The sequence below is a fragment of the Pezoporus flaviventris genome, unplaced genomic scaffold (genome assembly GCF_033815535.1).
Source record: "Pezoporus flaviventris isolate CSIRO_AGI_PZ_B2104156 unplaced genomic scaffold, CSIRO_AGI_Pfla_v1 ptg000005l, whole genome shotgun sequence".
Lineage (NCBI taxonomy): Eukaryota > Metazoa > Chordata > Aves > Psittaciformes > Psittacidae > Pezoporus > Pezoporus flaviventris.
The window spans coordinates 14,405,800-14,432,589 of NW_026892553.1; the positions used below are offsets into that span (position 1 = coordinate 14,405,800).

The 26,790-nt window shown below is 44.1% G+C and overlaps 1 protein-coding gene across 2 annotated transcripts; it reads right to left on the minus strand.

Annotated features, from left to right (window-relative positions):
* Positions 1 to 4,754: 4,754 nt before the first annotated feature.
* POF1B (POF1B actin binding protein) lies at positions 4,755 to 23,050 on the minus strand. Of its 2 annotated transcripts, XM_061446144.1 has the most exons (15): positions 22,503 to 23,049; positions 16,962 to 17,000; positions 16,385 to 16,486; positions 15,295 to 15,510; positions 13,865 to 13,995; positions 12,805 to 12,832; positions 11,758 to 11,832; positions 9,700 to 9,792; positions 8,736 to 8,849; positions 8,416 to 8,568; positions 8,184 to 8,294; positions 7,436 to 7,564; positions 7,093 to 7,166; positions 6,620 to 6,734; positions 4,755 to 4,855 (listed from the first exon to the last, which is right to left on the minus strand). In XM_061446144.1, the coding sequence occupies exons 1-15, from the start codon at positions 22,938 to 22,940 to the stop codon at positions 4,850 to 4,852; spliced, it is 1,824 nt and encodes a 607-aa protein (XP_061302128.1). In that variant the 5' UTR covers positions 22,941 to 23,049; the 3' UTR covers positions 4,755 to 4,849. The 2 variants fall into 2 exon arrangements, with proteins under 2 accessions (XP_061302128.1, XP_061302127.1); XM_061446143.1 differs by lacking the exon at positions 4,755 to 4,855 and having other exon boundaries at positions 6,128 to 6,734; positions 22,503 to 23,050.
* Between the last annotated feature and the right edge of the window lie 3,740 nt (positions 23,051 to 26,790).

Below are 26,790 nucleotides of genomic sequence, written 5' to 3' on the forward strand. Positions count from 1 at the left end.
GCCAGGTAGGTTTTGTCTTTCTGTCCGGGTTATAAGAACAGCTTGCAAAATGGAACACTAAAAACATTGCTCTTAATTCCCCTCTCTTTTAGAGTGTTTGGATCATGACATCAGTAATAGATGTCATTTCTTTGAAAGCTTTTAGAAGAGAGTGCAATCAATATTAAGTGAGCTCCTCACTGGGGGCTTCAAGCAGGCTTTTAGCCAGTGAACTCAGGTTTTGTACTAAAAACCAGAGATGATGCAGACCTGAAGCTATTCACCTGGCTGTTGTTTATGCTTCTGTTTTTGGTATGCCCAGCAATGAGAGGAGGAGGCTGTAGGATTCAGAAACTCAAAGTGATGAAAGTTGTTGTGTTTTGACAATTGCAATGCTTTATTCCTGTATGTATATTGAATACATAGACTGAAGGAGTTTCTTCATAGCAGACTGATGAAGATGATCATTCTGACTCTGTGACAAAGCACACATCTGTGCTGGCTCGTTTTTCCACCTTACAGATGGACAGAACAATCAGGTACTTGACCATTTTAAGCATCTTTCTGTAGCCAACTTTGTAGAAAGACTTAATCCCACATTGCCTAAGAGTTCATGGGGTGCAGACCAGGACATGGGGCTAGAAATGTGTCCTGGTTTCAGCTGGGATAGAATTAATAGTCTTCCTAGTAGCTGGTACAGTGCTGTGTTTGGATTCAGGGCGAGAATAACGTTGGTAACACAGTAATGGTTTAGTTGTTTGTGGTGTTTGCACTAAGTCAGTGACTTCTCAGTCGTACCTTTTGGAACACTAAGACCCGCGATGAACATGTTCTTCAAGACATGCGAGAGGGAACGGTGGTTGGAAAAACCACACCTGCACTTGGTTATTATCAGGGAAGTGCTCAGGACTTGAAGCAGGTGCAGTCTTTGTGTGTGTGCCCTGCTTTTTGTGATGGCTGCATGGAGGAGGGACTACACTGGTAAACTCAGCGGGATGGTCCCAGGCAGCCTTCTCACTGTGAGTTACTGCTTTGCTTTGGCTGGTTTGTTGTGTTTGCTTTTGGAACATTTCTTTACATTAACTAGTCTGTTTATTCTCTTGGCAGCATATGGACAGTGAAACCTAGCTGAGAAGGACAACTGGGAACAAGATCTGCCTTGAGACTTCACCCACACAGGTTTAAGGTTAGTGGATTACTACCAATACGGTGTTAAAAATAAGTCTGTCAGCTTTTTTGCTTGAGCAAAAACTTAAAATTCAACAGCTTGTGATACCTTTGGGAGAGTGTGTGCTTCTGCTTGGCTGCTGGTCTGTCCAGTGCTGCTTAGATGTTGATGACTTGAGGCTGGATTACGTGTTGTTATGTAGCTTGAAATTCCCATCAGCGCTTCTGCTCCTTTGTCCAGATCTGATGCCTGTCTGCATAGCTGCAGGTGTGGAAGCTTCTTGTAACTGTCCAGGCTGGGTGGTGAACAGCAAAGGGAGGGTGTTTAGGATGTTAGGGGGGCTCTGATGGTTTAGAAGAAACAAGTAATACTGTGATGGATGGAAAGAGGAAGGAATTGGCATGAAAAGACCTGTGCAGTGCAGTACAGGTGGGATGTAGGGGTGGTGGAGGAAAGGGTGATGTAGAGGTTAGGGAGTGATAAAGGAATGTACCTGCTAGGCCAAGAGAAAGAGGAGAGGAAGCACAATCACTGAGGAAGTTCGGCTGTTCCTGGCTGTGTTAGGTGTCTCCTTTGCCTGCTCCTGCAGTGCTGTACATGAGGTACCAGTGCAGCCTGGTTGAGTGAGCAAGCAGTGAGTTTCACAAATGTGTAAGGGTTGCTCTAAAATGTCAGATCTGTTTATGGCATCTTTTTACTTGAATGACAGCCTAAGAACTCCTGAAAGCCAGGAGCAAAGGGATTCATTTGTGAATTGATCATCATCCCTCTCCTCCTTTTCAGATGTGCACAATTAAAGGTAACGAAATCAAGAGAGAAAATGGAGGACAGCAGCAGAGCGCTCTCAGAGTGAAGGTACCTTACCTTGATGTAGTGTTTGAAGTCTGTGTCACCTTTTCAGCCAGAATGCAGGAGGTGGTGTGGTAGCTTCTGAACCAGGGCTCTGCTTTGCTGTTGTTGTGCAGCCAAGGCAGCAGCACCTCTGTTCAGATGGCACAGAGAGGCGTGTGGGAAGGTCAGTGACAGAAACCAGAAGACAATTTTCTCCTCATCTGCAATGTAAGAACAAGAAGCTCTGCCTGCTTGTGGGCAGTGAGGGTTTATTTAATGACCCTGTCCCTACAGGCAGGCTAATAGGGTGGTATGTCTGTTATTGTAGATGTATAAAGTAAATGCTGCCTTCGGTCTTTCTCATTTGTTCCTGAAAGAATGTAGAAGTCCAAGTGGACCTACTGAAACTGAGGTGAAAAATTATCTAAGGCATACCGTTTATAACTAGGGGGATAAATAATACTTACAGAGATGCGTAAATGAGAGCAATGTTTCTGTAAACTCCAGCACAAATAATCTGTTTGGTAAATCAGTTTCAGTTTAGAGGCAGTGTCTGAGACTACTGCAAGTACATGTACTTTTATAAGAAAAAATACTAAATTTGCCTTCTAAATAATCTAGTTTGAAAACAACACCCCCCCCCCAAATGGCCATTGTTTCACCTGCTGGTCTAATTCAGCTGCTTGACACTAGCTGTTGCTTTGTATGATCTGTCAGTAAAATGTGTTATGACCACAGCTCTGTAGCATTTACAGTGTGTGGAAGTCTTACACACTCAACAACCCCTGGAGCAGCTGATCCCTGCTGACAGTGCAGTATTGACATCTGCCTTTCCTGAGCAGCAAACTGGGCTTTTTTTTCTTAACTAGTTTGTGTATGTTACCCACCTCAAGTGTGGAGATCAATCACTGTGGTCTCCAGTTGATCGCAGTGCCAGCTGTGTATGCAAAACAGAATTAGCCTCACTGGGGCCTGTGTCATGGGTTGTAATGTGAACTGTAGTCAGAGCCAGCGTGTTTCTGTCCTTTAAGGGCATTCACTGCTTGTATTATGCTGTTACGTGGTCATAAGATTGATGCAGTGCTTAGCAAACATGCTGTATGACCCTGCAGTGCCTGCTGCACGACCCTGCAGTGCCTGCTGCACGTGCCCAGTGAGTGTGACCGTTAATAACTTGTGCTTCTACTCTCTGTAGCTTCTTCCGAGTGGTTTGTGTCCAACCAGTGCTTCCAACCAGTCAAGCCCAGCTGAGACCACAGCCAAGACCACAGTAAGTCAGATTATTTTGTGTCCATTTTAGTTGGGATAGCAGCACAGTTGTGCACAGGTAACAGTGTGATGGCATTAAAGAATATGGAGGTCTTCCCCTTTTTATTTCATTGTTCAGGTCACCAAAGGTAGAAAGTCATTAGGTGACTGTGTAACAAACATGATCTATTGGAACAGAATTCACTGACACTGTTCTGTGTCAGAGCATTTTAACTCCGCGTGTACCTTGTATCTGACTGCTCTACAGCCATGAATGACTCGTTTCAGAGGAGCAAGGTGCTCTCATTCAGGTGAGGATGTAATTCACTCATTAACCCCTTGCTTCTGCCAGAAAAGGAACCCAACACAAGTCCTTTTCTTGTAAAGATTCACTGAGAGGAGCAGGCTGGATGAAGGACAGGCCATGTCGCACCACCTAGAACAAGCCCCTCCAGCAGATGAGATGTTTCCAGTACAAAGAGACATGATTCAGAAAGTTAAACTTAGGTTTATTTCGTGGTTGCACGTGGCCTTACAGCATTCTTTCACCATTAACCATTGCCTGGGATATATATTACTTAACAGAAGTATATGTCTGCAGAAATAGAGCAAAGCAAGAGCCCCACAATAAAGACCCAGCACCTTTTGATTGCGTAGTTTAAAATTTTCCCTGTGATTCTTTGCTTAGACAGAGCCTCAATTATGAATACCAAATCCCTGTGGTCCTGTGAGGAGTGGGAACGGTAAATGGGAGGTTGGTCTGATACCGGAATTTAGTCTAGGAGCTGTTTTCATTCTCAGTTTTTCTATATAGAAGTACACCAAGTTCTTGACATTTTCAAGCAAAGCAAATAAATATTTATGGCTTATAAAGGTTCACCTGAACTACATCAGCCCTAGTGTCACCAACATCCTTTAAAATCACCATTTGCCCAATGATGTCACTGAACTGGGCAGCTCTGGTATTTGACAGGTTGTGTACCTGGTGTAAGTGGAAGTCATTTCCTTTGTGTTTGAGCTTCCCGTACGCAGGCAGATGCGTGTTCTTCAGTGAGGTGGTTTTGAAGTTCCCCATAATGGTGGTTTCTGGGGTTTGCTTCATCTTGGACAGGCAGTGGTAGATTGAACAGCAATCTGGGAATCTGTGTGCAGTGAAACCAGCCATTCTGTGTGTCTGGAGGACAGATCTGTATCATTCCTACTTCTCAGCATCAGTAGCTAGGGCAGTGGAATATGGCTATGAGTGCAAGGAGGAAAAGGCTTCAGACATCTTCCTTTTGTATCTCAGATTGCTTCAGGACTGGCTGAAGAACAGAATTTAGTCACATCAAGAAAATGAAGTCCACAAACACGTGGTGTGCCACGCTCTTCTGTGTCAAAAGCATGTGTGTGAAGTACCAGTAGCATCTGTACACAGGTGGTGGTGGCAGACTACAGCCACAGGTAACCGTGCATGATGAGACAGTGTTCTCCATCATCTTCATGCTTCCATGTCCTTGGCATGTTCCCCATCCTTTCCCACTATCAGACTGAACTTTTTGGGGATGCAGAATAGCAGAAAGTAAAGCAGCTTTAAGTCATTGTGGACTCCTCTGAGCAGCTCTGATGGCCTGGAGATCTTTCTCACTCCTGATAGAAATAAGCAGCTTGTTAGAAGAAAATACACAGACTTATTTCTGTGTATAAACAAAACTACGTGGTCTGTAAAGCCTGTCGTTTAATGAGGTATTTCTGTTCTCTAACAGCCTGACTTCTGAAGTGTCTCAAGGGCCCACCAAGCCTTTCTTCCTTCACAAACCCATGCTCCCAAACACCAGCACTGGCAAGGACAAAGTTGTGTCATTAAGCTGGAAACGGTTTTGTTCAGCGAGGGGCCAACATCGGAACAGTCAGGCTTCCCCATCTGAGTAAACACAATCCAGGGACAGCAGCTTTTTCTGTACGTGGGAGGACAACCAGGAACAGGAAGGTATCGGGCACCTGAAGAGCAGGTACTGCAAAATTTCCACCCTAAAAGTTTCTCTGCTGTGACTAGAATCCATGTTAAAGTATTTGCACCCAAGTATCCGGAAGGACTGAGCCTGGTAACTGTGGGCAGGATGGTATCGTGTACCGGCCGCGTGCTTTCAGCACAACCCCACAGCAATTCAGATACCAATCAGCGCTCTTGTTCAGTAATGAATGCAGACAGACAGATCTGGCTGATGGTACATAAACACAGCAAAAGAACGTGTGAAGCTTGGAGGAAAGGCAGAACTGGCACTTCTGTAACTCAGCAAGTTTATCTTGCAGCAAAGGAATTTCATTTCAGCTGAAACTTGCAGTAGTGATTGATAGAGACCTTGGGAAACTTAAATACAACAGTTCTCATTAATGATACTGATCTCAACTGCCAAGTGCGCTCATCTTTGCCATTTTTGATAATGGAAAGTCTGACTTAACTTTTCAAGGCAGCGGGTTGGGCTTTATTTTTGTAACTTCTTTAATTAATGTTGAATTCCTTTGCATTTCATTAGGTTGCAATGCAGGTGAATGAGTTTTAAATCAGTTGTAGAACTGCTGCTTGCCAGTTACCTCTGCTTTTTGTTTTCTTAATCCTACTTCAGGTAATGTATCCTTTTAGAACATGCCAGATGTTTTACCCTTCATCTGCTCAGGTAATTGTCTTTACCTTGGTAGTTTCCCACCCTCAAAGCTACTTCCCATACAGATTGGTGCTGCTCTACTGTACTGTGCCTACAGACAGCATCGTCAGACTCCACTGGTCACACACGTGGCTGGGAGCTGCCCATGTTGCTCCTGCTCAAGCCTCTATCTTGTACAGAGGCTTGGCATGGTGACCTTGTGCCCTGTAACATAAACAGCTTCAGCACTCCTGTTTTCTATTTTACTCTGGTGACTTTTCAAGGAGCAGTTCACTCTTCCACAGTTCCTGGGTTAGTCATGGCCCTGTCTCAATGCAGGTTTCACGGATATGGTGCTTAACATATTTTAATAATAGTGTGGAGTCACTAGTACTCATGATTCAGAGGAGTACTGCCCACCAAAACACTCCTTCCCCTGGGAGCCCAACACAGAAGAAGCTCCTACCTAACTAACTTCCTGGTACAGCGATGCCCAAAGGCTGCCTCGTGCGAGGGCAGAGCCTGGTGTGGGACAGGGCTGCTGCTTTTGTTACAGGTAATTATGTGTACAAGAAAACAACAAAAGGTTGTTTTATTTATACCCCACCCACCAATTACTGCCTCCTTGCAATAGACAGGACAGTTCCTGGTCTTTAATCAGCCAAGTTCAGTTGACCTGGATGTCAGTTTTGGCTGATACTTTCTTTGAAGTTAAATTGAATACTTAAGAATTTCAGAGACCAAACAGTCAATCCCCAGGTAAACTTACGTGTTTCCATATCTCTCCTGTCCTTTCAATGACAATAGTTTGTGATTTATTGACAGGTGATGTAACCTTGTAGTCATCAGACAGGAGTCCCAGAATAGGGTACTGATTCCTGTACCTGTGAGGGTAAGAGTTGCAAACCTGTGAACTGCAATGCACATGTCCATATCCAAGTCACAGACTCCGATTGTGTCATGTTGGCCTTCCAGTCCTACATCCCCCCAGAGTGCCACTAGTAACTAAACTGCCAATACGGGCATTTAAACATTGCTGTTTAAATGTGCTGGCCACCCCTCCAATTGCTCTTGCAATGCTTAGTATGGAATGCTCCCTGGAGAGAGGAAAGCCTAGCTCAACTTTTCCCTCTTCAAGGTGAATAGGCACTATTAAGCCATTTGCAGGAATAACTCAGGTAATGGAGGCTCCACAAGGGAAAACCAAAAGGAGGTCTTTTTAAGAAACAATAGCTACATTACTTCTTGGTGATGACAGCAGTTACAGCAGGGGACTGACTGCCAGATAACTTCTCATGCTTCAGTCTGAAGAGGTCCTGAGAAAACCAAAAGTAAGCATTCAGATGCAGTCATGTTTCCTGATGCATTCCCTAAAGTCACAACAAAGAATTTGCAGAAATTCATCTCAAAGAGCAATCAGAAATGTCTGTCCTGCCAAAAGTCTGGCAGAGGGACAGCAGTAAATATCCTAACCCCGATTCCCGAAGCAGGAGAGCACTGGTGGCTTCTGGCATGCTTCCACCTATGCAGTAAGCAAAGGCTTAAATACAGAAATTGTTAAAAGAGAAATCTTGTGTTATTTTACCTCTTGCTGTTGTTTAATAAAAGCATCTTTCTCCTCCAACATTGATGTCAGTTCATGCAACCGTATTTGCAAGTCACTGTTGCTTCCTTCTCTCCTTGATATGTCTTGCTGGAATTGGCATAACTGAGACTGCAAAACACGTGTTGAGGGACAGTCAGGTGTTTGGAGCTACTTGCAGGTCACCTGGCAGGAGTATCCAGGGCTCCAGGTGTATAATTTTCATGAGCTCCATGAACAGTGAGAACCAGAGATTGTCAAGTGAGAATGTTGAGCTGCACTGTAAATCCAGAAATGCTGACTGAGTTCTACCCAGTATGAGTTTAACAGCCTTATAACTGGGGTTCATACAGCACTTAACCAGTGGAACTGGCTGCTAGGGTGGTAAATTATTACTGTAAGGACTTAAGTGAGAGACACTTCCTACTTATGGGTTTGGCTGGGAGTTTTGTTTTCTCTCCGGTGTCTCTTCTTTAGTGTCTTACTTTACCAGGACACTCAAAATGTCCCTTTTGGCAATCTTTCCTACCTGATTAATCCCTATTTTCTACATCTAAGAAACTGTATTGATTTTTACATTACAGTTTGATGTGATCCATAAGGGTTCCTGAACTGTCATGAGTGTGTATAAAGGAATTGCTGAACCAAAAGATACCTGGTTGATTTTTCCCACTCCTTAATCTAAAGTGAAGCTGTTCAATTCCAGGTGTACAGGGGGAGGAGCACACATGTGCCAAGCTAAACAACTTACCCTAAGGCTGCGGATCTCGCGATCTTTATCCTCCCTCAAGTTATTGATCATCTCTACGTAACGGCTGGAGAGTTCATCCGTGGTGGTCTGCAAGGTTGGATTAGAGCAGGCCTGCAGAAAATGAGATTGTATTTCATTTTTAAAAGAGAGCTTTCATCTTTAATTTTCCTATATTAATGCATCTGTACCTGTGAATAACAGCTGCTGGACACAGAACAAGTGAGCCTGTTACCTGCAGCCTGAGGCTCTGAATCTCCTGCTCCAAGGCACGCTTGCAGAACTCCAGCTCCTTTAGCTGACAATCCTTTTCTCCCTCACTGAGCCGAAGGCAGAGGAGCTGTTCCTCCAGAGAGCGACACTTTGCAGTACTCTCTCTGAGTCCTTGCTGGAAAGCACAGAAATGGGAGGAGGGCACAGTGTTCCTTAAGGAAGTAACAGATGACATGCGCACCCCAACAGGTACCAGGCACCAATTACTTGGAATGCTCAACAGCCAAACACTGGCTAGTTTTTAGCTGACTAATGACACTGAAAATACAGGTTTAGACTTACCTGCTGCTGACGATTATTCTCTCTCAGAGAAGCCAGCATAGTTTCATACTCTTTTACTTGACAATCTTTAAAAGCCAAATCCTTCTTAAGTAACACATTGTCAGTTTCTAACTTCTGCAAGACAAAAGCATTTATGTCAATAGCTGTAATTGTTTAGTAAACTTTCCCTGTATTCAAAGTGAAACATACTGAGCAGTTGGTAAGTAAGAAAATACTCCATTTTCTTGAAACAATGGGGGTTTTTAACTACATCGCACACTTACAGTAGCTGGCTGTGTGCTGTGGTAAGCACTGGGATCCTGAACCCCGCTCTTTCAGTCTGCCCCAGACAGAATTACTCAGGTATTTACAGAATCACAGAAACCAATGAAAAACCCCAATCCAAAACCACTTCACTGTACAAACTCCTTGTCCTCTGTTAAAGGTAACAGTTAAAACTCCCCTCCCTAAACTTGGCATTTCCATGTTTCCAGTGGGGCTGAGTACTTGGGCTAGTGTGGGAAAGGTTTCTGCTTTCCTAACAGCAATTATCTACTGTCTACCATATGTGTGGCCATAGAGCTCCAGCTTCCAGGTGGGAAGCCTGTACCCAGGTGAATCACTGGAGCTGTTAATGCCATGAGCTGACACCAGCTTTCTAATAAGGTGAGAAATGCAACTCTGTCAGGGTAAATGGAACTGAGGTCCCCTGATTCCTGGAACAGCGCTAGTAAATAGCCACTTGGTGTCCACCCCTTACCCAGGTCTAAAGTAAAACTATAGTTCCATCACAACACCAGTGTGGATCACAATTCAGAGCTTTAAATCTGATTTCACTCAGCAGGGTCATTTCTTTGAAAGTATTTGGTGGGTTTAGGCTTCAGACTGATCAGCTGAAGACCACTGCTAGAAAGAAATCCACCCCATCCACTGAGCGAGTCTTGCAAGCCCAGTAATGAACCAGCCATTTCCAAAAGTGCCTTACCCCCAAGTCATCCTGCAGGTGGCAAAGCTCTTCACGTAGATTCTTGAAAGTGGAAAGCACAAGTCTCAAAGATTTATCTGATGTGACTCTCATCTAGGAGGGGGAAAATGGAAATGGATTCATGGATCAGCTTTGTTTACAATATGCTTGACAAGGTAGAACAGAAAATGCTGCACAACTGAAAACAACTACTCTTGGAGCTACTGCAGCGTGCCCCCAGTTGCTACAAAGCAGCCCATTTTCATGCAGTTTGTTCTGCAAAAGGCACAGGTTTTACACTGCTGCCTTGTAACACAGGGTAAAGTTTTTAAAATGGAACATGAGAGTAAAGAACTGCATCTGTACAGCAACACAGGGAAACACAAACGTGTTATATTGCACAGTCATTTGTGACGGATGCTAAGAAAGTAGCAGTAGTGCTCTACCCCACCTGAGAAAGCACAGAGGAAGCAGCAGCACCCGCGATCTGGCCAAGCGCTTGCAGCCAGGGGCAAAAGAATTTAATTAAAACTGTACAAAATCTAAATAAAAGCCATACAACCAACTCCTCCCTTCAAAAGGAAAAAGATGCCAAAGATTAAGGAGGCGACTGGATGAAGAGGGGCAGTCGTGCACAGCAGCCTAACCCTGTTCCTGGATTTTCTTTCCATGCACGTAAACAGCTGTGTATTGATTCACGTTAAAACACAGACGGTTGTGTTTCCTGACACACTTATGATATTTGAAAGAATAATAACAGGTTTTGAAAGAACACACAAAGGAATTCCCCAAGTTTTGACTCATCTGGAAGGGCTGAACATTCCAGGCAAACAAATGATTTTTCTACTACCTGGACAAAAGTGAAATCTTCCTGCCCGTTTCCTTTCCTCTGACTCTCTCCCTCCACTTCGTCTGGTGATAATTTGGGCTGAGGAGAGCCATCAAGATCTCCATCAATACAGTGATGAGCCCATGTCCTACTTTTTTATCCCCATATCCCTATGATGTGACTAAAGTGTCAAAAAAATAACATTTCCAGTGTAACCCACCCATTTGTTCGGGATTTAATTAAAATGGAATTTCAGCTTTGACTTTCAGTTTAGTTGGTTTTACTGTGAAATACACTCTAAGAGTAGACTAAAAGAAGAAATTAAGTCAAAATGGTTGAGTTTAGGCTATGAAAAGTATCAGGAAGTCCCCACTCAGCAATTAGTAAGTGTCAGAGGTTGCTAAATTCATGTACTCCTACAGTGAAATTCTCTGTGCTCCTAGACATGAGCCTCTGGGCATACCCCACATAATCATTCCCTGAGCAGTCTGACAGAGCTCAGAGTCCTTCTTGGATGTGAAGCCAGAGCACACATCCCCCTTACCTCAGGGAGGCCAGGTATAAACACACCCGCAGTGCTGTACTAACCACCATACTGTAGAGTACTACAGTGATAGGAGGCAACAAACAAGCAGCCATTACCAGAACTCATCTGCCTGCCTTAATGTGGCTGGTGATCGCAAAGGCAGGTAATGGTAAGGCAGCTAAAGAACAAGATCTGAAGAAACAAAAGCCTTTATAAATGTAACCATGCCAGAAAGAGTTCTGGTTTGCTACTGCATGTCGTAAGTGTGCCTCAGCACAATGCGATCTGTTAGAGGGTTTTTAACCAGGATATTGGTAAAAGGTGAGACCTGAGTTACAAGCATTGTATGTAGCTGGCAACCAATACCAAATACAACGTTCAGCACCTACTGCTTGCCTTTAGCTTTTAAAGTAAAGCAGTAATAACTAAAAGATTAAAGGTCTGTGTTCTCCTGTGACTGATTAAAAGCCAAGATGGTTTCCAGAGAAACTGGAAGAAAGCACCAGTAAAGCTCAGTTTAAAATATGCAAGTAAGCAAGTGGAACCAACTGCTACAACATCACTTGAAGCCACCTGTATGATTCCATGCTCTTTACACTAGGAAAAAGTGAATAAGAATAGAGAGTTAAGTGTGTTACATAAAGTCCCTGGTATGTGTAAGCCAACTTCTATTGTTTCAAGTTACTACAGACGTCCACACACACCCTCCACCCCACTCAGGTACCTGGAGGAGATAACGAATCTGCTGCTTTGTTGCCTCAGAGAGTCCTTTGGGAATTAATTCTTCAATATCTTCAGTCTAAGCAAAGAAGGGAGGAAAGGGGAGACATCTTGATTAAGAATTTTGCCTGTAAGATCACAATGTGGGTTCTTCATTAATTACACAGCTCTTCTATGAAAAAGATCTTTAGTACAAGGCAAATAAGAACAAAAATAGATCAAAGTGTATCCAGAAAATTTCTAAAGCCATATATATGTGTGGCAGATAAAACCCGAGATGAAGTGATACATGCAGCATACATTCAAATCACTAAGGGTAACATTTATTCTACAAGCAGTATTCAAAATAATCCTCTCCAGGAGTAGGAGGTGACACTAGAACAGAACTCCCAGCAGTCGAGGACAGGAGCAAACCTTGCGTTTCTCCTGCACAGACTGTCAATAAAGAAGAGATGAGCAGCCTGTCACAGGAGACACTGCTTCATGTGATTTCGTCCTAGACAAATATTTCTGCTGTGCACACAATGCCTTTAACAACGTAACAGAGGTGCCGACGAGTCTGTTGTGGCCTGACTGGTAAAAGGAAGCTTGCTGTAGATGGGAAGCCTGTTCTGGCAGCTCACATTCCTCTCGTTCCTGTGAGAGGCACTGTCTTCACTCCTTGCAGAGCAAGGCAGCGTGTGTTCCTGAGCTGCAGCTTTACTGGCAAGACAGTGAAAGTTGCTTTGCAAAACACATGTAGTGAAAATACGTGTGGCTGTGAGAATTTGTTTTACAATGAAACCATTAGGCACAACAGGAAAGACTTTTCAGAATTTGACTCTCAGACTGGAATAACGCAAATTACCAGAATTTCAGTGTTATCACATTTGCAAATATGTGTCTTGCTGTAGGATTCAGACTCTGAATGTTATTAACAAGCAGGGATCATTAACTGACAAAGACCAGCATCCTTCGTTTAAATTGGCTGGGCCTAATTTGCTTCAGGATCCACACTGCTGCTTTTAACACTGTTGGGGAAGAGCTTGCCAAGAGCATGCCTGATGCTTACCTGACACGTAAATTCAATGTCATGGTTCCTGTAAAACAGACAAAATCGAAGGGACCAATTAACAGAAAGCTTCTTGAGACATTTATTCAAGTCCACATTCACAACTGTACAAGGATTATCTTTAAAATACAGAGCAAGGAAGGTTCTTTGCCAGATTAAGAGCCGTTACCTTCCTTCTAAGGTGTTAGGCAACATGAGGTGCCTAACTCCACATAGAACTATCTGAGGAAACTGGACTGCTAACAGTAGTACAGTTAACACAGGCTACCTCCTTTCTCTGCGTAGTTACCCCAGTTGTGTTCAGTTAATCCCATTACAGTCTTAATTGGCTGGGTAATGGTTTACCCAGAACTATGCTGCAACATACTGACATGCCTGAACTGTTTACATTGCAGTGTCAGGGTCTGTGTGTGGTTTAAATTCCATTCTTCCCCACTTTTCTTATTTAAGTGACCTTGGAAAGCACCAAACAAGACTGGGAGTGAGGGGGAAGAATGAACTAGTAGTTGTGAGGGAGAAGTAAGAACTTTGTGCAAGCTCAGATTACTGGCTGCTGTGATGCTGTGTTTCTTCTTAAAGACAATGTGCAGGGCTCTGCAGAATACCTGCTTAACTTTAATTTGCATAAACACACTGGATTTATGCCTTATAGGGACTGCCTTATAATCCATGCTATAACATAACAACATGGCACAGCAAAGGAAATGGCAATCTGGACATTTGGGTTGTTTCTTCAGGACACAGGAATAGAATTGTATCATTAAATGTATGTCAGAGAATGCTGTTAAGTGTACTTGTTTATGTGCAAACAGCCATGCCTAATTCTTACTGCCTATTAGTCTAACCAATTGGGAAAAGCATCAAATTCAATACATTTACTTGGCTTACAGCATTTGTATGTCCTCAGTTACTCAGCAAATTAGATGAGTATGTAAAATACAGTCAATTCTACTCATCAGGGAAGAAAAAAACCCCATTTGCAAACAATACTGTCCTCTCAGCTGTGCAATGGCAGGCTCTCGGGAACAGGGGAATAACAGAACAGATACAATGCCAATACCTTCCTCCTATCTTTTCCACATGCTGCAGTAAACAACTGTGCAAGTCGTTGGTCTTGCGGTGCAGCTCAGCCAGGAGCTCACCGAAGTAGCGGCAGTCCAGCTGGTCATTATTTTCCTGAGCACAGTTCACCTAGCAGGAGATATGCAAAAACGTCACAACTGAGTTCCCTTCTTTGGGATGAAAGCTGAACATGAACATGCTACAGGGTTTGGTTTTGTTTGCTCTTAACAATTAGCAATCTGTTTACACTGTTCTTTTCCTTGGTATTGAGTCTTCCATGTCTTCTGGTTTTCAGTAAACTCTACAGAAACAAATAGCTTCCTTTACACCACCAACAAATACGCAGAGTAGCATCTTCTGCAGCAGTGTCATCATTATGCTAATATGGAAAGTGCTGAGAATTAGGAAATCTCATTAATATACATGCTTCCCTGGCTGCAGTGGATGAATGTCTGTGGGCAGCACCCAGATAAACCCAGCTGGGTGCCAGATTCCCCACTGTGCAAATGGCAGTTGTATTGCCACAGTCCAAATGTTAATGTATGTGAACAGTAAAAGGATTCCAGCAGCAACCAGAACTGAGTGTACCTATGCTGGCTTATGGAAGTATCTGGCTATGGAAGATTCCACAGAGGTTTAGCACTGAGGTCACCAAGTATATGTTTGTCTTGCCACCTGTTTATTGAGTAGGTGCACAGGAAGGACAGCTACACTCCCTTCCCAACTGAAACAACAGTACACATGTATAGCAAGCCTGCTGCAGCCCTTAGAAACTCCAGAACTTGCAACCTCATGCAAAATGAAAGGCAGAGGAAGGTAATTTTGTGCTTCCTGTGAATCTATGTCAAATACTTGTACAGCAAATTGAAATATATTTGAAATCCTTACTGATCAGTTTAGGCAGAAACAATCTTGAATTGATGTATGTCAAGTTTATAAACTAATGTACTTTTTCTCCAAAACTAGAGGCTTAAGCCTTACATTATTCAGTCTTTGTTGTACAGGGACTGATGAAACCTGACTAAATCAATGGGTAACACCCCCAGATAAAGAAAAAACCGAAACAAAACAGCAAGACTTAACAGAGTTAAAAGGACCACAGAATGATTGGTCAATACTCCTAACTGCAGCTTGGTGCCAACAAGAAATAGACAAAACACTTAAAGCAGCCCTTTTCTCCTCTTAACATCATCTGTCAAAGCCTTGGACATTTCCAGACAACACCTGCAACCACAGTGTACAACGAAGTTACCTGCAACAGATACCTGAACTCTGCTGTTCACTTACAATGGCTGTATGGTGCTTAATTACCCTACTATGAACAAAAGCTTCTGAGATTGGAGATTAGCAATTTTATGTATCTGTAAAGTTTTATACTCTTCATACAAAACAAAAATACACTGTGAACATTCAGCAGGTGATTCTTACCGGCTCACAGGTTTGCACTGTCACCCTCCTCACTGTATTTCCTCTGCAGTCATCGCTGACGGAGACTGGAATTACTTCACAAGGGCTGCTGGTCTGTGTCTGCTGGCACTGGTGAGTGACCTGGGACTGCTCAGAGTACTGGCAGGGCTGGGCAGCCTGGCACTGCTCCACTTGCTGGGGACTCTGGCACTGGCGGGAGAACTGATACTGCTTCTCCTGGAAACAAGAATGGATTGTTTTAAGCTGATGGACATTGTCCTAATCACATGGAAGCTTCACATAAGTATATAAATGAATGAAATGTGGGTTTGCATGGAAGAACTAATGACAGCTTCACATATTTTAATAAGCCTGATAAAGGTGCTTTTTTTCCTAGCTGAACAAGAGTTTGCCTCACACTGTCATTGTAACGAAACTGGTGAATTACAACCAGTAATTCACTAACTCCTCAAATTTTAGTGACTGCAAATGAAAAGCACGAGACCTTTCCTATGTTGTTTCATTGTGTTGTTATTCGTACCATATTCAGGCAATGGGGACCTCCGTTATTTACTTGAGATCACACATCCTGTTTCATTAAGTATTTCAGAGATTAGAAAGAGAACTCCAGTTGGACTAAGATGAAATTTCAGACAGCTTTGCCAAATACATTTTTTCAAGAATGAGTAAAAACAAATAATAAATAATGTGTATTTTCAATTATTTTGGGGTTTTTTTTTGGTTCTGTTGTGGAGCTACTGCAAGTAACTCCCAGTCAAGTAACTAACTCCCAGTCAAGTAACTAACTCTCAGTCAAGTAACTAACTCCCAGTCAATCTTCAGATTTATCTGACTGACAATACAGGTGGTACAACAGCAGTTTTCATTGTTCGTCTGAAATAATAAATTCTTAGTAAAAATACAGCAACACTCCAACTCCTGCTCTCCTTACAGAAACTGCTTCATTTGCTTTGAGACTGTGTCCTAGACCTCAACGAGGAAAAAACAACCCTACCAAAACCACCCCAAAAAAGCCCCATCCCAGAAGCATCATATTCCTGCTACCAGTGCAATTTTCTTTTGCATCAGATAATATAAACAACCAACTTACTTGGAGAGGATTTAATAGCTCATATTTTCTTATTGTCTTTTCATAGATGACATTATTTCCAGGAGAGAAATTTGCCCCTCTAAGAAACGGGGATAATGGCTCCTGCAAAACATTTTTTAAAACATTCATGTACATCAAACAGAAAATTCAGGATTAATGCAATTTTGACTAAAACGTGAGAAGGGATTTTTTGTGATTTGAAGACATGGACACTTTGAGATAGCTCTTTAGGATATGTACATTTGAGTGTACGTCCATTTGGAAACAAAGTGACTGTGCTTCCACCTAGACAATATTTGAAATAAGCATAGTAGAAACACTTAGAAACTCATCTCCGCTAGCAACATTACTGAAGCATGTTAAGAGACTTCACTGCTGACAGTTCGGAAGCCTGACTAGCAATTCTGTAGTGTTTTCAATCCCTATAATTTAATCTCTCACCATCAGCGGTATGGGCCATGTATTTCAACATATTTAGCATCCCCTGATGGACGTAGCTGAGCACTTCACCAGATCAGGGTGACTAAGGAAGGAAGAGGTACACAAGTAGAACTCCAGCAGGAAACAGTTTTCTTACCTGATCAGGATTCTCAATAATAATCCGTCGAAAAGTGCCCTGCGAGAAAGAAATTCAAAGATTCTGTGATGATTGCACTTTAACCTCTAAAACATCTTTATGCTCAGAGCTCAGCCTTATGTGGATTCCACAGTAACCTGAATACTGTCATCTGTGTTTACTGCTATAAACACAGAGATCCACTGGCCAAAATCGCCTAGAAAGTTTTACAGCCAGGGCCTTTCCACCCCAAAGGAAGCAGGCCATGTACAGGGTGGCAGTACACAACCTGTTGCTCTCAGTTTTAAGAGTCTGGTTTTTCTCACTCATCTCTCTGCAGGTTTGAGGGACTAAGTCCTTATTTTCTCTAAGTGCCAACCGAACAAGAAACAAATCAAAGCTGGCATATCGGACTAGGTCTTCAAGAATCTCATGTCCCTGTTCCACAGCTACTGTCTTTTACTGACAGTCTTTACAGCTACATATCAAGGTCAGCTGCTATAAATGGATGCACACCTTAAACACTCTTTTTTTTTCGTTTCAGTAAGGGAAGAAAATCTGTATTTTGCTTAAACACCAAACTGAAAGGGCTGAGGCACTGCCAGCATATCCCATCGGCCACTACCGAATGCACCCAGCAGTGGCAATTGCTTCTAAAAGTGGTCACAAAACTCCACAATTGACACCTATGAAAAAAAGATGCCCACATGGAACATTTTGCACATTCTTCAATTAGAAATGAAATATGTCTTTTTACGTTACAGGGATCTGCAAGTGACAGCAGTTTGGTTCATTTTCAAATAGATTTTGACACTTTTTCCCCCAGCACTGGCTACAAGCAATCACAGACACTGTCTTCCATTTTGTGGACTACCACGTTGTACCAAATTGTGCACGTTGCTTGACATCCCCACATCCAGTTCTTCAATCCAAGTAAGCAAAATTCCCACTGAATCTAATCTAACGACTGGGCCATTTGTTAGTTCACGCCACACCAGTTATTCTTCCCCACAGCACAAACTTCCAGTTTTCATAATAATCATTTCTTCCCTTAACGCATGGACAGTGCTTGGGAAGTTTATATTGCTGCAGTTCAGTCTCGGAGACATTCTTAACTGGATAACAGCACCTCTGAAGTAGGTCAAGTTTCCAGCTGTGAACTGTTGCAGTTTAGGAAGTCTGAAGTGGTTTTCCCAATCTCCCAAGAGTGAATCATAACAGCACCAGGAAAGAGAAATCAAAGTGGAAAAGAACCTGTTTCAGCAGCAATCACACTAATTAAGAAATCTTAAAATCATAACTGCTGCAGAGAACTTGGAAAGCTGCTTGCTGCCTCCCCAAGACACCATGTACCTGAGGTGGGTCTGTCAAGGAAAGGAACCCACCAATGCCAACAGAACTCTCTGTATCAGGACATAACCCCAAAAAGAAACATCAGGGAGGTTCAGAACATACAGCCCAACCCCTACATCACTGAGACACCTACAGAATTAGAGCTAAAAACACTTAAAAAGAATGAATGCCCACTGGTGCTTCCTTCACATCAGTTTCACAGAAGGCGTCATCTTGGAGCACTCCAGTGCTGCGACATGAGTATCGTGGTAATAATTCTTATTCAGAGTTGAGTACTATGGTATGGCACATGAAAACAAGATGAGCACTGTGCACGAAATCAAAAGACACATCTTAAATCTACTGAAAAGTTGGACAAACCTGCCTGAACTAAATCCTCCTGCCACAGGGCTTTGGGATATGTAACTCACACAGTCTAGTTTAGAGAGGATAATGCTCAAAGCTATTTTATCTAGTTACCTATGTGTTCTCAGAGGAATACACTCAGAACTGAGAAGATCAGAGCATTTTAAGTTAAAACATACTTTTATAATATTCAAAAGGATAGTCTAATCATATGTGGAATATTACATAGGACCAATGTTTTGCTTGGATAAAATCATGCTTATTTTTAAGATACCCAAACTCTCATTTCCAAAGGACTTTGATGCAGATACATTTCCCTCGCTCCCTCATAAACATGGATTTGCCTGCCCTTCCTCCCTTACCAGCCAAGCAGGCTGGACCTGCATAGGCTGGGAGGGAACCGAGAAGCCAGAAACCCTGTGACTGTGCCAGCCTGAAGTACCCACACACAGTCCCTTGCTCCTCACCAGGAGATGCCACCTCTGAGGCCTCTGAAGCAACAAGTGTGCCACAGGAGGTACACTGCCACTGAAGATGACCTCGGGCTGTTTCCATTTTTCCATCATTCCCAAGGGGCACAGTTCAGGCTACTCTCAAGTTCCCTACAACACTACAGAGATGCAATGTTGTGCAACTGGGAGAAGGAAGAGGAGGCTGGGATTTTGAAGTGGAAAGCCCAGCATAACAGTGTTGCTGTAGATTTCAGCGGAGTGACTGGGTTTGGGATTTTCAGCAGCCTGATCTGGGCCTATGTTTATAAAGATAATTTCAAAAGGTATATGCTAATACTTTAATAACAATTTTTGTTAGTCTTTAAGATTTTTAAATATTTCAATTTTAAAATAAGCATTCCATAGATTTATCCAGTTATTGTGTACACGTTTTATACAAAACCAAAGGAGTACACTAAGTCGCATTTCAACAAGTTCCCCTTAGCTTCAGACAAACCAACGATTAAGGTGAGAATTTAATCCACGTCAAAACCTTTCACCCATAACATATTGTCTTGTTAATTACCAGCAATCCCATCAGAATTTATGAGTCACATTTGGCAGCTGAAATAGGGAAATGGCAGGCTACCTTTGAGGGCTGTTTCCAACAATACAGATCTTACAAGCTGGTTAATATTATACCATTTCCACAATGGGAAGCGAGAGCCCTTCACAGAACAGAGCCCAGCCATGAAAAGATCTTGCTCACAGATTTTCTCACATGGGTAGACAACTCCTACGAAGGCTTTCAGGATTCCGCCCTCTGCACTGACAGCAGACATCTTGTGTGTGCCATTTCATGCATCATCTTTTATGACCACACTGAAAGGGGTCATACGGGTAAGCCATGCTAGAGGAGAATTTATTCTAAACAACATTCCTCACTTAGATCAAGCAGATGAGAGAAAAATTTGCCGTGAATTACTCCAGATGAAGCTTGTCATGGCTGGGAACAGCATTTGGCTTCTACATCAAGGATAAAACAAAGTTAGACCAAAAAAGTAAAGAAAACTGAATCCTACTACAAAAAAATACAATCGGGTACTGTTTGCACACGCCAGTTTCAGATTTTCCCTCCCTCTACCTTATTACAAACATACACAAAGCACACCAGAACACATCATATGACTAAATAAGACAACAGTGTATCGACAGTGATGTAGACATTTGTTATCATTAACCTACTATAGCTCTGCAAAAGTAAATTAAATATTGCTCAAAGATTGCTCTTCACCTTATCAACAGTAAGGAGCTGAAACTACAGCTCTAGCCTGCCATAAACTGAGAATTCTAGTGTTCACTTAAACCCGTGTGCGAGTCTGGTACCATCATGTTATTCAGTTTATGCAGCTATTCGTGATGTGCTCAAAGGGCAACTGAAGCTTCCTGTACTCCTCCCTGCACTTCTTTCTGACAACTCCCATTCAGCACCAAGTATGCAACTTGCCTACTCCCAGCCAACTTCCCTGTTCGCTGTTTTCTTCTTTAATAACTTCCTAATAATCTCTATGAGGCACCTTCCCTCTCCACCATTAAAACTGCAACCCACAGCCTGATCTAACTACACCCTCTTTTGTCTTTAAAGTCTAATCCAGTAAAACACTTCAGCAAATTATTTTTCATTAGCAGGACTTAATGGATTCAGTGACTAAAACAGATGTTGAAAATTAAATATACTTCATAGAGCAGAGACAGCAGTTGAGTCTATAATCAAATTGTTCACGTACTTATCTAAGTAGAGGAAGCCTGGGACTGCAGTATTTATTCTAATGAATATTTAATTAATTGAATGCAATTCAGACTATCATCTAGCCTAGTTGAGCAGATCACTTATCTGGGAGGTGAGAGACCAGTGTTTACACTCCTGCCCTGCATCCTGCAAAAGAGGGATTAGCAGCTTTGATACAGCAGGACTGTGCCTGTCATATCCAACTCTATAAAAGCAATTAGTGAAGTGGCTCACTTTCCAGAATCTACAGAAGGCATCCTGAGAGGCAGGCAGCCCTTGAACTACATGAGTATAGCTTTGAAAGGAAATCTGATTTTGTACTGACCTTAATCCCCGTTTTTCATAGATAAATATTTTTATACTACAGGAAAGAAAATTAAATGAGAGTATAACCCGAAACAAACATGTGTTGCCATATTGAGTATAACGAGTACAACACACCAGCTCCACTTCTACCAACTGTCTGATGTACGAGAGGAAAAAATGGTGTAAGAATAAATTCTGATCTTTTCTGGTTCTATACTTAAAGCAGTTCTTAAGTTACTGGTTTCTAGTTTTATTTTTAAGATTTAGCTCTGATACCAAATCACACACGTTAAAATTACATTAAATTCCATTAATACCTTCAAGCCATTCCTTGAACATGCACCCAGCACCAAACCTGCTGAACTACATTGTGCAGACTTAAAGCAGAACTAAATGAACTCTCGTACTTCCTACCTGCACAGTCGCATAGGTTATTAGCATCATTGATTCAAACACAACCATTAAGCACACATGCCTTTATATTATATTTACACAAGTAGCACCAAGTAAGTGGCCTCGTGCACATCCCGTCGGTGGAACAGGAGTACTCAGCCTGCAGGAGCAGCAGCATGGGCCTCAGTGTTAGCATCCCATTGACAAAATGGGAAAAAATATCGCAACAGAATAAGGTGTTTAAGGGTTCAAATTAAAACGTAAATGCGAACTGGACTTGCCAAACAGGAAACAAATATGGGACTGACAATCAAACTAACAGGGAACAAATACGGGACTGACAATCAAACTGGAAAGGAGAAATTTAAAGGGACACTCACGCTAGGAGTTCTAGATTCAGACGGGTTATGGTTGTGCGAAGCGAAGCTTTCCTCGCCCGCCTGAAGCAAGAGCTAAAGGCAAGGTCCCGGGGAGGTCTGGGGATGACCCGTTCCGCTCCCGGGTGGCCGCAGGGCGCGGCCGGGCCTGGCCCTACCCTCAGGGCAGCGGGGCCCACGTCGGGCCTCCCCGCCGCAGCCGAGGCGGAGGAGCGGCCGTCCCCACACGGGGTGCTGTGGCGGGTGTTTCTGGAGCCAGTCATGGGCACGGACGAGTCGCCCCCGCTATATCTGAAGGAAGACGACTCCGCACTGCCCGGCCTCACTCCCCCTCCCCGGCGGTCCCGTCCCGACCCTCCTCTTGGCCGTGCAGCACCCCGGAGCCCCGCGGCCTCCCCGCTCCTCCGTGCCCGCCGGCACACAGGTGTCTGGCTCACGGCCCGCCGCCGCTGTTGCACCCCGGGCGGGCTTTGGCTTCACACCAACCCCAGCCCCGGCGGGAACGGGACACCAGCGCAGACAGGTCAGGGGCAGCAGGGTAAGGGAAGCCCGTCGGCGCACGCCGTACCTGTTGCGGCGGGTCGCAGCCGGCGATGACCTGCTGGTAGCCGTGCGAGCACTCCAGCGGCGAGGCCGCCCGGGAGGAGCAGGACGTGCTCACCCTCCGGCAGCCGGGGCCGTAGGTCCGCACCCGGTCGTACGCCACGCTGCCGTCCTGCTGCTGGTGGGGCGCGGGATCGAAGCACGGCAGGGGCCGCGGAGGCTCGGGGCAGGGCGGCGGGTCCCGGGACGGCGGGGGCCGCGGCGGCGGCGGTGGCTCCGGGCAGGGCGGCGGGTCCCGGCAGGGCAGGGGCCGGGGCGGCGGCTCCGGGCAGGAGAGGGGCCGCCGGGGGGCGGGGAGCGTGCTGTAGTGCTGCTGGCGCCGGTAGTAGTGGTGCTGCTGCTGCTGTTGCTGGAGGTGCGGGGGCAGCGTGAGGGGCTGCAGCTGCTGCTGCCCCCCGTACATCCCGGCCGCGGGCTCCGGGAAGCGGGCTGCAGTGCAGGAGGGAGCCGGGGCAGCGCGGCGATTAGTACCTGCGGGAGCCGCGCCTAGGGCGGGACACACCTCCGGGTGGCAGGGCCCCGCGGCCACCGCCCCCTCCCCGGGCAGGCGGCCAGCCGGGAGCGCACCCGGGCGGGCCGGGAGCAGCACCGCGGGAGCAGGGGCCTGCCTCTCGCCCAGCACGGGTCGGGTCTGGGGTGGCAGCAGGGGTCCCACGGCTGCTTTGCACCTTCCTCTGCCGCCTTCGGGTCCTGCCTGGAGAAGGACTTGGAGGAGCAGATGCCGCCCTGGGTTCCAGGCTTCGGGTACAGCACCGTGATGGAACCTCGCTAATGGAGAAAGTAGGGGAAAATACAGTGTAACGCTGTGTAAGGATGCCCGTTGTTACGAATGTGTTGACAGCGTGTGTAGCGGGAGTGTAAATACATAGTTATCTGTTACTTAATTACTCAAATACTTCTCAGGAGGTTGTGAACTTACCCGCAGAGCACTTCGCATCTGCAGGAGCCCTCCCTCGCCTTCCCCCCGTGCAGCAAACTCTGCCCGCAGCGGTAGCGCTCTGCGACACGCGTCCGCTTCCTCAGTGCGTGCATTTCTGCCCAGGACAGGCAGTCCTGGGCAACCGGACCCATCGTTACAGATGGACAACAACGCTCACGTGGAAAGGATGGAGTTGGTTGCTTACCCGAAGTCCGTGCAGAAGAATGTGAAACTCCAGTTGGTTTCTCAATCCAGCATATTCTGATTTGGGTTCCTCTGGCTGCATCAGGCAAGCCCTAACTGAGAAGTTAACTTGGTTCGCCAAGGAAATGTAGCAATAACATAATTGTAGAATCTTGTGCAATTAATATTACCCTTAATAATAAACCTCAGATTCTTAATTTTGTCTGTTTCCCCCTACATGCTCACTATGCTTTAAAGTCACACAATACAGTCACAAGTTTCTAAAGGACCATGTTACAGCAAAACACCTCTGACATAATGGAGCAATACCAGCTGCATTGTTCTACGTGGCATTACGTTGGCCATTCACTGCACGCTCTGTCCCAGAAATTAAAAAGTGCTAACAAAATCTGTGCAACAGGCAGTTGGGCAGCTATGAATCTTAGGATGAGGTCCTACAGCAATTCAGTATTTTAAGGTACTAAAGAGATATTCATCAGCTATAAAAAGTATTGCTTTTCCTTGAGGCATTAAACCCAAAGAGAGAATCTAGTTCATATACGTGTATAAAAATGCATTAGAGGTAAATCTGCTGATTTCAAAGGAACTGTATGCAAAGAAAACCTACATTCTCTTAAAGCCAGTTCACCAGCTTGAAAAAACTATTGGTGGCTTCTCACAAAATAATTTAGAAAAGACCATCTCTTAGAAAGCAATGAAACATGGGTACAACAGCCAATGCCCTATTTGACACAAACCATAACATATTGGTTGATCTTCAGTAGGAAATTACAGAAACTCCTGTAAAACTCCTCAGGGGAAGAAAAATGCTATAGCATATAGAATGTGGAAAACACTGTTGGTTAGCCAGCTCGAGACTCTTACCTGCATGCAGTACAGTACCCTGTTTAATAAACAGTGCCTTGGAAATTTCTTACAAGGGTCAGCAGAAAGCGAGCCCTAAGTCATCCCATTGTAATGGAAATACAAATACAAAATAACTTCCGCAAAACTTTATAGATGTGGTGGGGATTATTGGAGTCATAAATAATAACAGTAAGTAATATATGCACAGTGATCTGTACCAGTTAATGAAAGGAGCCTCAAACAAAGCATTTGAATTTTAATGTGACCAAAATTTTGTGTACATCTCGAACCGAGAATGATAACTGCATTCTCTTATCGTGTAGGGCACTACCTGTTCAGTATGAGTTCTTGCTGTGACAACTGTGGCTAGGAGGAATAAAACTGTATTTTGGTATAAAATAGGAGAGAAAAATAGTCATTTGGGAAGACCACTATAGGAAATGTATTCTGATGTCTATACTTAAATTATTTATCATATGGTGTTGGGAAGCTGAAGGGTTTGAGGAAGAGAGGGTTAAGGAGCCAGCAAACTGGCAGGCAGCTGTACCCCATAAGCAACTTGATGAGGCAGAGATAAAAATCTGCTTTCAGGTGAAAGGAGCGCATTAGAGATTGAAGAGCAAGTCAGAGCCAGCTGGCAAGCAGAGGCTTCAGTTTTCTGATCCTCCCTTTGAAGGAACAGCTATAATGCACTTGAGGTTTGGTGGAAGATGCCTGTCTGCAGACACTGCTCCAGATAGCCCAGTGCAGTCCCTTTGTTCGTATTAACCTCTTAACCCTGGGCTATCTGGATCAGACTGTGCTGATAATGGGACAACACCTAGCAGAGAAAGGAATTTACACAGGACTGCCTCTCTCCTCATTCCAAATGGCTGGGACAACCTGGCTACAGAGCTCTGCTCTTGTTTAACCAACCAAACCGTAACACCATTCATTGCCTATAAAGATGAAGCCAGATATTTTCAGACAAGACAGGTAGTGTCTAGAACCTGCTGTTTAAATCACAAATAGATCATTGTCTTTTAAGAAGCTGAGCTCTGTTAAATCAGAAGTTGTATGTTCATAGTAAATATTACTTGGTTACGGTCATAGCTTATCATACGCAGGTCAGGCTTCATGAGCCTGCCTTACATGAAACTGCTTGTACAGGCAGACTGCACTTTCTGATTTGAGCGTCAGAAGACAGAAGCTTTTGCTTCTCCGCTGTCTTTCTGCCCTTAGTTCTCTGTGGATATGTAGGTAACATTTGTCATGAAGCAGAATACAGAGTAATACCTTTCTGGAAGCACAGAGGCAGAATGAATCGGACAGAAGAAATCAGACTTTGCTTATAATATGAATATATAAGGATGGAGAAGTGACTGGTCAGGGAAGGGGGGAAGAATGTAAATGCTTATAAACAGTGAAGTTAAATCTACTCTTCTGCAAACACAGCCTGACACCTGGGGAAACAGAGAATGTGATCTTTGACTGCAAAGCAGCTACACTGTGTAATAAAACAGCACTTTAGAATAACTTTTGTCCTCTAATACCTCTTCTTTCATTAAACAACTGCAGGTGCTCTGCATACAAAAAACTCCAGAACATCAGGGTCTCTGATCTCCTGCTTGAACCTCCTGATAGGTACATTTCTGTGTATGTACCATGCAAACACACTGGGGTAGAGGGGATTATAGAGGAGCCACCAGGAGACGATTGGGAAGGATTAAAACCAGATGAGTATTTTAGCAAAGATCTGACCTGGGAAAACCTAGCTAGTGTAGAGGGAGTGTTGGCTCTGTGGCACCTGGCACCCCATCTGCCACATTACCCCAGAAACTTCAGGATAGAGAGTTCTGAGAGAGGAGGTGACAGGTTGTTCTTTGTACTGCCTGAATCTTTGCCCTTCTGGTTTGTGCCTCTGCAATCACAATATACCCTATTTCCCACGAGGGAAAAAAACAAAAAACCCCACAAAACCCAAGAAAAAAGCCCACCTCTTAGGAAATACCTTGATCTTGCTTTAGGAAAGCACCACCTGGCTATTTATATTTCAATTAAAAACATAAGAACACCTATGACAGTTCAGATCAAGACGCAATCTAGATCTCAAACAGATGCAGATGCTAAAGAACCATCAGTGTTTTCCGGAAGTGTCTGAAGAGGACAACCCAGTGTAACATTTCTCACTCAGTACTTTCCCACTCACCAACTATTTTCAACTGTGGGTATTTCATAAGGACAAGATGGTTTTCTCTCACCAATAACTTCCAGTCTCACATCCATGGACTTCTCAGTACACTAC